The following is a 12,643-nucleotide window of genomic DNA, read 5'->3' as shown; positions in this document are numbered from 1 at the left end:
AAAACCCTCTACACCATGTGTCTCATAATTTAGGGTAAGCACGTTCAACTGGATTTCATATAACAAGTTGTCCGCTGGTGAAGCACACGTTTAAATCAATACATTTTTAAATGTTAAAAATAATTTTCACTGAGAATTTTGTCAGGGACGAATTGTTGTGCACCCATTAGGGAAATCCTGGAACATTTTGCTGTCGCTTTAGACAGCTCTTCTTTTTTTAAACATTTGAGTTACCATGGAACTCACAGATGGGGAAAAAAAAATCACGCCATGACACTGCCAGTAAACAAGTGTGATTGAAAATTCCTTGAGGCATGGTCAAATTGAGCTCAGTCTAACAGTATATATACGAGCCTCTTGCTGGCCTTTTTAATAGCTTCCCCACATTGTCTAGATGAAGACATTTCTGAGTCAACAAAAACTCCTAGGTCTTTTCATAGATATCTTCTTCAATTTCATTATCTCCCATATGGTATTTATAATGTAAATTTGTATTGCCTGCACACAGTACCTTAGATGTTTCGCTATTAAATGTCATTTGCCATGTGTCCGCTTTCAGTGCTGATCAAGGTCATTTTGAATGACCTTTGCTGCTGCAACAGTGTTTGCCACGTCTCCTATTTTTTTGTCGTCTGCAAATTTAACAAGTTTGCTTACTATCCCAGAATCATTAAGTCTTTAAGCAGAGGAATAGCAGAGGACCAAATGCTGATCCCTGTGGTACTCCACTGGTTACCTCACTTCATTTTGATCAGTACTTTCTGTTTTCTACATGTTAACCACTCCCTAATCGATGTGCATGTATTTCCTTGAATCCCTACTGTATTTAGTAAGAGAATTAATCTTTCATGCGGGACTTTGTCAAAAGCTTTCTGGAAATCTAAATAAACCATGTCATATGCTTGGCAGTTATCCATTTTCAATGTTGCATCTGCAAAAAGAGTCATGCAGGTTAGTTAGACATGATCTCCCTTTCCTAAAACCATGCTGACTGTCTCCCAGGAGTAATGAGTCTTTTTGGATAGGACTCTACTAGCTTTGCACAGTAGAAGTCTTTTTCAAGAATCCTTCAAGAAGCTGCTTGATGAGATTCTGGGATCAATAAGCTACTAACAACCAAATGAGCAAAATGGGCCGAATGGCCTCCTCTCGTTTGTAAACTTTCTTATGTTCTTATGTAATATTGAAAAAACTTTTTGGAATTGGTTTTAGCCCCCTTAGCAATGCTCACTCATGTCTCTTTCTTGGCTTTTCTAACTTTTTGACTTGTGTTTGCAGTTCCAAGTATTCTTTCTGTGTACTTTGTTCTTGGTCCCTTTTAAACGCTCTGTAAAGTGCCTTTTTTCTCTGAATATTTTTTTTAATTGATCTTGTAACGAGGTGCCCTGTACATGTATTTGTTTATTTATTTTAGAACGGTGTTTCCCCCTCTGCCCGTGTCATATTTGTGTTTGTATTATGATTTATTTATTGTATTTATCATGGCGTAGCCATGCGTTTGTGTTTGTTATTGTTTTGTTTCTGGCAGAGGCGAGATTAGGCAGCTCGTCCTTTGCCAGGGGTAATTAAAAACCTTGTGCAGAAGGTGGTCATCTCCCAAATTAATTAAGTGATTAATTTGTTGCTAATCGGGAGAAAACCTGCATAAAAACCTGACGCTCTCTCCACTCTGGGTTAGTGCAGGAAATGAGGAATGAGAGTAAGCCAGGTGGTTAAAAACTAAACTAAATTTTATTTTTATATTTACACATACAGTACAGTACATAAGAACATAAGAACATAAGAAAGTTTACAAACGAGAGGAGGCCATTCGGCCCATCTTGCTCGTTTGGTTGTTAGTAGCTTATTGATCCCAAAATCTCATCAAGCAGCTTCTTGAAGGATCCCAGGGTGTCAGCTTCAACAACATTACTGGGGAGTTGATTCCAGACCCTCACAATTCTCTGTGTAAAAAAGTGTCTCCTATTTTCTGTTCTGAATGCCCCTTTTTCTAAACTCCATTTGTGACCCCTGGTCCTTGTTTCTTTTTTCAGGCTGAAAAAGTCCCTTGGGTCGACACTGTCAATACCTTTTAGAATTTTGAATGCTTGAATTAGGTCGCCACGTAGTCTTCTTTGTTCAAGACTGAACAGATTCAATTCTTTTAGCCTGTCTGCATATGACATGCCTTTTAAGCCCGGAATAATTCTGGTCGCTCTTCTTTGCACTCTTTCTAGAGTACCGTGCAAAAGTTTTAGGCAGGTGTGAAAAAATGCTGTAAAGTAAGAATGCTTTCAAAAATAGACATGTTATAGATTATATTTATCAATTTACTAAATGCAAAGTGATGAACAGAAGAAAAATCTAAATCAAATCCATATTTGGTGTGACCACCCTTTTTGCCTTCAAAACAGCATCAATTCTGCTAGGTACACTTGCACAAAGTCAGGGATTTTGTAGGCATATAGTCAGGTGTATGATTAAACAATTATACCAAACAAGTGCTAATGATCATCAATCTAGTATGTAGGTTGAAACACAATTATTAACTGAAACAGAAACTGCTGTAGAGGAGGAATAAAACTGAGTGAGGAACAGCCAAACTCAGCTAACAAGGTGAGGTTGCTGAAGACAGTTTACTGTCAAAAGTCATACACCATGGCAAAACTGAGCACAGCAACAGGAAACAAGGTAGTTATACTGCACCAGCAGGTTTCCAGATGTGCTGTCCAAGCTCTTTTGAAGAAGCACAAAGAAACGGGCAACGTTGAGGACCGTAGACGCAGTGGTCGGCCAAGGAAACCTACTGCAGCAGATGAAAAACACATCATGCTTACTTCCCTTCCCAATCGGAAGATGTCCAGCAGTGCCATCAGCTCAGAATTGGCAGAAAACAGTGGGACCCTGGTACACCCATCTACTATCTGGAGAAGTCTGGTCAGAAGTGGTCTTCATGGAAGACTTGCGGCCAAAAAGCCATACCTCCGACATGGAAACAAGGCCAAGTGACTCAACTATGCACGAAAACACAGGAACTGGGGTGCATAAAAATGGCAGCAGGTGCTCTGGACTGATGAGTCAAAATTTGAAATTTTTTGGCTGTAGCAGAAGGCAGTTTGTTCGCCGAAGGGCTGGAGAGCGGTACACGAATGACTGTCTGCAGGCAACAGTGAAGCATGGTGGAGTTTCCTTTCAAGTTTGGGGCTGCATTTCTGCAAATGGAGTTGGGGATTTGGTCAGAATTAATGGTCTCCTCAATGCTGAGAAGTACAGGCAGATACTTATCCATCATGCAATACCATCAGGGAGGCATCTGATTGGCCCCAAATTTATTCTGCAGCATGACAACAACCCCAAACATACAGCGAGTCATTAAGAACTATCTTCTGCGCAAAGAAGATAGTCCTGGAAGTGACGGTATGGCCTCTACAGAGCCATGATCTCAACATCATCGAGTCTGTCTGGGATTACATGAAGAGAGAGAAGCAACTGAGGCTGCCTAAATCCACAGAAGAACTCTGGTTAGGTCTCCAAGATGTTTGGGCCAACCTACCTGCCTAGTTCCTTCAAAAACTGTGTGCAAGTGTACCTAGAAGAATTGATGCTGTTTTGAAGGCACAGGGTGGTCACACCAAATATTGATTTGATGTAGATTTTTCTTCTGTTCACTCACTTTGCATTTTGTTAATTGATAAATACAAACTATTAACATGTCTATTTTTGAAAGCATTCTTACTTTACAGCATTTTTTCACACCTGCCTAAAACTTTTACACAGTACTATATATATATATATATATATATATATATATATATATATATATATATATATATATATATATATATATATATATATATATTATAAGTGAAGGCGATTGCCCAGCCTGAACTATTGTTTGTGTTTTTCTTTACCCTTTTTATTTTGGCTCTGTGAGCAGTGTTTTTTTGTTTAAATATTTATTTTATTTTTGTTTTTTAAAAATAAAACAGCACTATTACACCCTACCTGCAGTGCCTGTGTTTACTTCCTGCATTCTGGACTGACCTCACCACAAACCTATCATGTCACATGTGGTATCAGAAAAGGGATTGCAGCGCCTCCAGGACCCAGGGCAGAGGATGTACGGCAGGTGCAGCAATGACAGGAGAGAGGAGGAGGTGGCACAGAGGAAGGAAGGTGTGGGAGGAAGAAGAGTAGTGCACCAACTGCATGCGTTACGGGCATGAGGAGCATCACTGCCTGGAGGTCTTCCAGGACACAGATCTGGAGTGGGAGGAGCCTGAACATCCTATGCCCCAAGTGGGAGGAGCTGAACGTCCTGCGCCCAAGAGGGTGGAGCCCAAGAGGGGGGAGTTGGTGCATCCAAAGCTCAAGAGGGGGGAGTCGGTGCGTCCACAGCCCAACAGGGGGAAGGCCAAGAGTCCACCGCCCAAGAAGGGGAAGCCCACAGGTCCATGGCCCAAGGCACCAGCACAGGGAAATTACCTGCTTTTTCCACCTCCACCAGCAGAGGGAGAGTACCTGCTGGTTCCGCCTCCACGGCTGCTGTGGGAGGACTGCTTGCTGCTCCGATCTCCACCAGCAGAGGGAGAATATCTGCTGGTTCTGCCTCCACCGCCATGGGAGGACTGCTTGCCCCTCCCACCTCCACCAACAGAAGGAGAGTACTTGCTGCTTCCGCCTCCACCACCCACAGCAGAACAAGACCTGCTGTGCCCATCTCTACAAGCAGAGGGAGCACCCACTGCAGCCTGAATCGGAGGAGCCCCTGCCGCCTTCGCAGCCAGAAGGGGAGGAGCCCCTGCCACCTTCGCCATTAAGAGCAGCGCAGCAGGAGTTGCCTCTGTCTCCACCACCGCCACAGGGAGAGAAGCAGGAGCTGCCTCTCCCTGCACCCATAGGAGGACCAGGACAGGATGCTGGCAGTCCTCAGCAGCCCCTGCATAGGTTGCTGAGGGGAGCACGGGGGGAAAACGCCCCTCGTGCGGGGGCACGCGGGTGCGTCCACAGCCACAGTGTGCTTCCGGAGATTGCAGGGGGGAAGGCCATGTGTGCTTTGCACAAGGGGGGGGGGGGGCATATGTAACAGGGCGAGGAGCCCTGTACATGATTTGTTTATTTATTTTTAGAACGGGGTCTCCCCCTCTGCCCCTGTGTCGTATTGCGTAGCCATGTGTTTTTGTTTGTTATTGTTTTGTTTCTGGCAGAGACGAGATTAGACAGCTTGTCCTCTGCCAAGGGTAACTAAAAACCTGAAGGTGACCATCTCCCAAATTAATTAAGGGATTAATTTGTTGCTAAAATCGGGAGATGGTCACCTGCATAAAAATCTGCAGCTCTGCACTCCGGGTGGGTGCTGGAAAGGAGGAATGACAGTGAGCGAGGTGGCTAAAAACAAAACTTATATATATACACCCACACCCACACCCACACCCACACCCACACCACACACACACACACACACACACACACACACACACACACACACACACCCACACACACACACACACACACACACACACACACACACACACACCCACACAATGCCTTGCAAAAGTATTCAAACCCCTGACCAATTCTCTCATATTACCGAATTACAAATGGTACATTGAAATTTCGTTCTGTTTGATATTTTATTTTTAAACACTGAAACTCAGAATCAATTATTGTAAGGTGACACTGGTTTTAAAAAATGAAACACATGTACATGGATTAGGGAGTGGTTAACATGTAGAAAAAACAGAAAGTACTGATTAGAGGAAAAACCTCAGAATGGAGTGTGGTAACCAGCGGTGTACCATAGGGATCAGTATTAGGTCCTCTGCTATTCCTAATCTACATTAATGATTTAGATTTTGGTATAGTAAGCAAACTTGTTAAATTTGCAGACAACACAAAAGTAGGAGGAGTGGCAAGCACTGTTGTAGCAGAAAAGGTCATTCAAAATGATCTAGACAAAATTCAGAACTGGGCAGACACATGCCAAATGACATTTAATAGAGAAAAGTGTAAGGTACTGCACGCAGGAAATAAAAATGTACATTATAAATATCATATGGGAGATACTGAAATTGGAGAAGGAATCTATGAAAAAGACCTAGGAGTTTTTGTTGACTCAGAAATGTCTTCATCTAGACAATGTGGGGAAGCTATAAAAAAAGCTAACAAGATGCTCGGATACATTGTGAAAAGTGTTGAATTTAAATCAAGGGAAGTAATGTTAAAACTGTACAATGCACTAGTAAGACCTCATCTTGAATACTGTGTGCAGTTCTGGTCACCTCACTATAAAAAAGATATTGCTGCTCTAGAAAGAGTGCAAAGAAGAGCGACCAGAATTATTCCGGGTTTAAAAGGCATGTCATATGCAGACAGGCTAAAAGAATTGAATCTGTTCAGTCTTGAACAAAGAAGACTACGTGGTGACCTAATTCAAGCATTCAAAATTCTAAAAGGTATTGACAGTGTTGACCCAAGGGACTTTTTCAGCCTGAAAAAAGAAACAAGGACCAGGGGTCACAAATGGAGATTAGACAAAGGGGCATTCAGAACAGAAATTAGGAGGTAGTTTTTTACACAGAGAATTGTGAGGGTCTGGAATCAACTCCCCAGTAATGTTGTTGAAGCTGACACCCTGGGATCCTTCAAGAAGCTGCTTGATGAGATTTTGGGATCAATAAGCTACTAACAACCAAACAAGCAAGATGGGCCGAATGGCCTCCTCTCGTTTGTAAACTTTCTTATGTTCTTATGTTCTAATACTGCCGCTAGAATTCTGACTGAAACTAGGAAAAGTGAACATATTACCCCTGTTTTGGCCTCTTTACACTGGCTCCCTGTGCAGTATAGAACTGATTTTAAGATTTTGCTTTTAACTTACAAGGCCCTGAATGGATTAGCACTAGGGGTGCACCGATAAAGATTTTCTTGACCAATACTGATAACCGATGGTTATCTACCCACATCGTCCGATACCGATAGGATACCAATAATAAATCATTGTAAACTACAAGACATAGGGCCTATATTTAAACGGTTTTATAATTATAAACGTTAAACAATTAACATATTGTTTGTGTTGTATTTATGACAAAAATCGAACAGGTATGGTTTACTTGTTGCATTTACTTCAGAAAATGAATACAAAGGATAACGTTGTATTATATTGTGTGCTTGACTGCAATTTATAAATTTGTTTTACAACAGTCACAGAAAAATAACACTTTGCATTTGTACTAGTAAAAACACTTATTTTGAAAGTATATAATGTGACATTAACTTTTATTTAAATTGTGTATTATAACTTTGACCTATACCTTGCAGTACAAAAAATTTAGCCTATGCAATGTTAACTACAACGTTTGTTATATTCTTGTTTTAAGCATACGCTGCTTAAAAATGCAGCCCAACTTAAATTGTACACTTAATCAAAAACAAAAAGATGTCATGAAAATATATGGTTACAAAATTCAGTCAAACTTGAATTTGCAACTAAACAAGACAGCACAGTAATCAATTCCTACTTCAAAATACCACCTAAAACACATTTGCAACCAATGAAGATTAAGTAAGATAAACCAAAATTATAAAAGGCAATTCCCATTTAACTTTTACAGAGCCCACAACTCTTTGGAAGTTCAGAAGATTGTTGTCGTTGCTGCTGTAGTCTTGGTTATAAAAAAGTGCTTTTCAGCTTAACTGTTTACATTCATGGATTTGATCAAGTGAGCTATGGAGGCAAGGTGATACCAAGCTGCCAGAGAGACAGAGAGATGGAGCAGAGATGTTTATGTTGATTCAGAAATGTCTTCATCTGGACAATGTGGGGAAGCTATAAAAAGCCCAACAAGATGCTCTGACATATTATGAAAAGTGTTGAATTTAAATCAAGGGAAGTAATGTTAGAATATTGTGTTCAGTTCTGGCCATCTCGCTACAAAAAGGATATTGCGGCTCTAGAAAGAGTGCAAAGAAGAGCGGCCAGAATTATTCTGGTTTAAAATGCATGTTATATGCAGACAGACTAAAAGAATTGAATCTATTCAGTCTTGAACAAAGAAGACTAAGCGGTGACCTGATGCATGCATTCAAAATTATAAAAAGGTATTGACAATGTATTATAATAATAATAATAATAATAACAACAACTAGAACTGCTAGGCAGTTTTATGGCTTCCAAGCCCCAGTACCAGTACCAAACACTTAAGCAATTACTGGAAGAAGTGGATTTTGTTAAAAAAAATGCATCAAACAGCCATTTTGGTTTCAGGTTGACACCATTTTTTTAAAAGTCAGTTGAATAGCTACAGTATCAAGAATGATGCTTGTGAAGTTTGGAGTTAGTCAAGTAAACCGTTTTGTCAGCGACACTGGTTTAAATTTCAAATGTAAAACGTACACTGCTGGCCATCTTGTTTTATAAAACATGACCATTTTCACATATTTGCATCCCATTGTTACTGGGACAATAACTACCAAGTTTGGAGTTTGTTGGTCAAACGGTGTTCAAATACCAGTAGTTTGCTGTTAAGGGTGCGTTTCGTTAAAGTTTGTGGCAGCCAATTCGACATTAAAATTTAACGCAGAAACTTCTGGTTTGCAAACTTGATGCGGGTTTGGATGCTGATGATATATGCCAAGTGTCAGATCAATTGCTTCACCGGTTCCCAAGAAGATTTCGAAGGTTTCTAAAAAAATGCATCAAACTGCAATTTACATTTTGGTCAACCATTTTTTTTTTTTAAAGTCAGTGCTATTGATACAGTATCAGGGAAGATCCTTGTGAAGTTTGGAGTTAGTCAAGTAAATAGCTTGTCAACTGACCCAGGTTTAAATTTTAAATGTAAACGTATAACTGGCGGCCATCTTGTTTTATAAAACATCACCATTTTCACATATTTGTATCCCATTGTTACTGGGACGATAACTACAAAGTTTGTTGGTCAAACGATTTTCAAACAGCAGCTGTTTGTTGTTAGGGGCGTGTTTCGATCATATTTGTGGCAGCCATTTTGACAATAAAATTTATCACAGCAACTTCTGCTTCGCAAACTTGATGCAAGTTTGGATGCTGATGATATATGCCAAGTGTCAGATCAATCACTTCACCGGTTCCCAAGAAGATTTCAAAAGGTTTTATCGAAAAATGCGTCATTGCGCCAATTGCAGGGACGCAGCAGTACAATTTTTTCAGCATCTGACAGCCAATGTATCCAGCTTGTTACCTGCCAAGTCAGACCCTGATCAGTCACACAGCAGCAGTTTAAAGTTTTCAGAAGACAAAATAATAACAATAAATAAATAAAACTTTAATAATAACATTAGGATTCCCAGCCTTTTGCTTTGAAGCCTAATAATAATAATAATAATAATAAAAAAAAAAAAAAAAAAAAAAACCTTGTAAAAAAAAAAAAAAAAAAAAACCTTGGACGTGTAATCGTGACAACTCCCTGACTGTGATCCATATATAAGTACAGCAAGACTATAAACCTCAACATTACTATTCACAAATATTTGTAGAAAAGTTACAATTTTAATATAACGTTTGCGCTACAGTTGTGATCATTCAAGCTATTATACCTTATTTGTCTTATTTTTCAAAAGGTATTTATGACATAACTTAAACCAGCCATATAATGAAACACAATTCCACTGTTTGATCTCTTTAATATATATATATATATATATATATATATATATATATATATATATATATATATATATATATATATATATATAGATGAGAGAGAGAGAGAGAGAGAGAGAGAGAGAGAGAGAGAGAGAGAGAGAGAGAGAGACTACAGCTTGTGGTTTTATGCCAAAAAAAATACATGTAAAAGTACACATGGCGTTAATTTTTATGTACATAAATTACCAATAAAATAATATGAAGTATTTTAATTTACTTCATTAGTTGTTTGTAATAACGTTATTTTATGTTAAAAAACACTATTTATGATTAACAAAATATAAATAATATAATATAATACGAATAAATGCCAATAAAAACGCAAAAGTAACTTTAGAAAGTAAAATGCCGAGATGTTTTACCCTATCCTGTCTTCGTATCACGAAAACTAATCGTCACGTCACATGTGATATGACTCAGAAGGGCGAAATTTACGATGATACCGGCTGCAAGGAGAGTATATCTGATTTATATCTTCGCGTGATTTCATCACCTACCAGCCCTGCTGCTGCCTACCCCTGTGCACGTTACAATACAACAACTGCCTACCCCTGTGCACGTTACAATACAACAACTGCCTACCCCTGTGCACGTTACAATACAACAACTGCCTACCCCTGTGCACGTTACAATACAACAACTGCCTACCCCTGTGCACGTTACAATACAACAACTGCCTACCCCTGTGCACGTTACAATACAACAACTGCCTACCCCTGTGCACGTTACAATACAACAACTGCCTACCCCTGTGCACGTTACAATACAACAACTGCCTACCCCTGTGCACGTTACAATACAACAACTGCCTACCCCTGTGCACGTTACAATACAACAACTGCCTACCCCTGTGCACGTTACAATACAACAACTGCCTACCCCTGTGCACGTTACAATACAATATCAAAACAGTCGACACGGGTCATTTCTGCCTCACCAAATCAGCTACTGAGCTTTAGTGGGTTAAACCTGTACATTTTACGCAAAGCACAGGATAGCCCATTTGAACTGTCATTTCTGCCTCTCCAAATGACCTACCTATTGATCAATTAAGGTAGCAAATTTGAGGAGCACTATTTTTAGGATTAGTCTGTTAATCTGTGCTACCGGTAACCCATTTTGAGGGGAGGCGCAGATTTTCAGAACAGTGGTTAAAAGTACAAGTTACCATGTCAATTATCACTGCGCTTTTGTAGTTTTCCAATGGTTATCCTGTTGATTTACCATGTTTTTAATAATAATATGCTGTACCTTTTTTTTTTTTTACGGTCTACCAATTTCCGATGAAAACGACACAATACAAATCGTAATAAGATTAACAAAATGACTACCGAAAAGGCGACTCACCACTTTTGGAAGCTGTCGGTAAAATAGGTCAGCTTCCTCCTGCATCGACTCTGTCACTGTGCCTGAAAATGTATAGTTCTAAACAAACAATGTTAATTTACACTACATATGTACAAATACACCGCTACAGATTTCAGCGCGTTGCACTGACGTTAAATATTTGCACTGTGTGGTTGCAGCATTGAAATATTTCCCCCACGTAATACAGACTACTGAATGCCAGTTCCTTCTCGTTTTGTTTATTTATTTATTGTTTAAATTAAATCTCCACATGAGAGCTAATAGCCGTGTGGATGATAATGTGGTGCATCCCTGCGTGCATTGTGTGATATATACAAGCTGTATCTCCCTGCAGCAATTCAGCGTCGCTCACTCTTGCAGAATCTCTAGTGTTGGCAAGGGCTTCTTTTATTTCCCAGTACCTGTGTGTCTATATTCCATTTGCTGACTCTGATTCACAGTGTTTCTGGGTTCTCTGTGTTCAATTTGCTAGCTCTCAGGCCCTCAGTACTGAAGATGCTATAGTGCTGACTTGTATTGCATTTTCTAGCTCTTAAATCCACAGTGTAATTCATTGTTCTTTACTGTGGATTTACTGGTTCTCATATCCTCTACGTTGAAATAGACCCAACTGAATTTACTCCATACAAGTTCAATCAAATGCTAGCTGCTAGCACTTTTCCTTTTATTTCGAATTTGTGTACTTTCATGTAATTTGTAAAGCACAGTATTGTCACTATAGTAGTGTGATCTATTATTTTTTAACACTAACATAAGAACATAAGAAAGTTTACAAACGAGAGGAGGCCATTCGGCCCATCTTGCTCGTTTGGTTGTTAGTAGCTTATTGATCCCAGAATCTCATCAAGCAGCTTCTTGAAGGATCCCAGGGTGTCAGCTTCAACAACATTACTGGGGAGTTGATTCCAGATACTCACAATTGTCTGTGTAAAAAAGTGCCTCCTATTTTCTGTTCTGAATGCCCCTTTTTCTAAACTCCATTTGTGACCCCTGGTCCTTGTTTCTTTTTTCAGGCTGAAAAAGTCCCTTGGGTCGACATTGTCAATACCTTTTAGAATTTTGAATGCTTGAATTAGGTCGCCGCGTAGTCTTCTTTGTTCAAGACTGAACAGATTCAATTCTTTTAGTCTGTCTGCATATGACATGCCTTTTAAGCCCGGAATAATTCTGGCCGCTCTTCTTTGCACTCTTTCTAGAGCAGCAATATCTTTTTTATAGCGAGGTGACCAGAACTGAACACAATATTCAAGATGAGGTCTTACTAGTGCATTGTACAGTTTTAACATTACTTCCCTTGATTTAAATTCAACACTTTTCACAATGTATCTGAGCATCTTGTTAGCCTTTTTTATAGCTTCCCCACATTGTCTAGATGAAGACATTTCTGAGTCAACAAAAACTCCTAGGTCTTTTTCATAGATTCCTTCTCCAATTTCAATATCTCCCATATGATATTTATAATGTACATTTTTATTTCCTGTGTGCAGTACCTTACACTTTTCTCTATTAAATGTCATTTGCCATGTGTCTGCCCAGTTCTGAATCTTGTCTAGATCATTTTGAATGACCTTTGCTGCTGCAACAGTGTTTGCCACTCCTCCTACTTTT

The 12,643-nt window shown here is 39.5% G+C and overlaps 1 protein-coding gene across 2 annotated transcripts in view; it reads right to left on the bottom strand.

Annotated features, from left to right (window-relative positions):
- Nucleotides 1–11,205, bottom strand: part of adal (adenosine deaminase-like) — a 51,683-nt gene extending 40,478 nt beyond the window's left edge. Inside the window, exon 1 of one of the 2 annotated variants that reach the window (XM_041226069.1) lies at nucleotides 11,015–11,205. In XM_041226069.1, the coding sequence (XP_041082003.1) occupies nucleotides 11,015–11,059 (45 nt within the window). In that variant the 5' untranslated portion in view covers nucleotides 11,060–11,205. The remainder of the gene's footprint in view (nucleotides 1–11,014) is intronic. The other variant, XM_041226068.1, reaches the window with a different exon arrangement.
- Between the last annotated feature and the right edge of the window lie 1,438 nt (nucleotides 11,206–12,643).

The sequence above is a fragment of the Polyodon spathula genome, chromosome 24, assembly GCF_017654505.1.
Source record: "Polyodon spathula isolate WHYD16114869_AA chromosome 24, ASM1765450v1, whole genome shotgun sequence".
Taxonomy (NCBI): domain Eukaryota; kingdom Metazoa; phylum Chordata; class Actinopteri; order Acipenseriformes; family Polyodontidae; genus Polyodon; species Polyodon spathula.
Note: the sequence above shows the minus strand (reverse complement) of the source record. Positions and strands in the feature narration are given on the sequence as shown.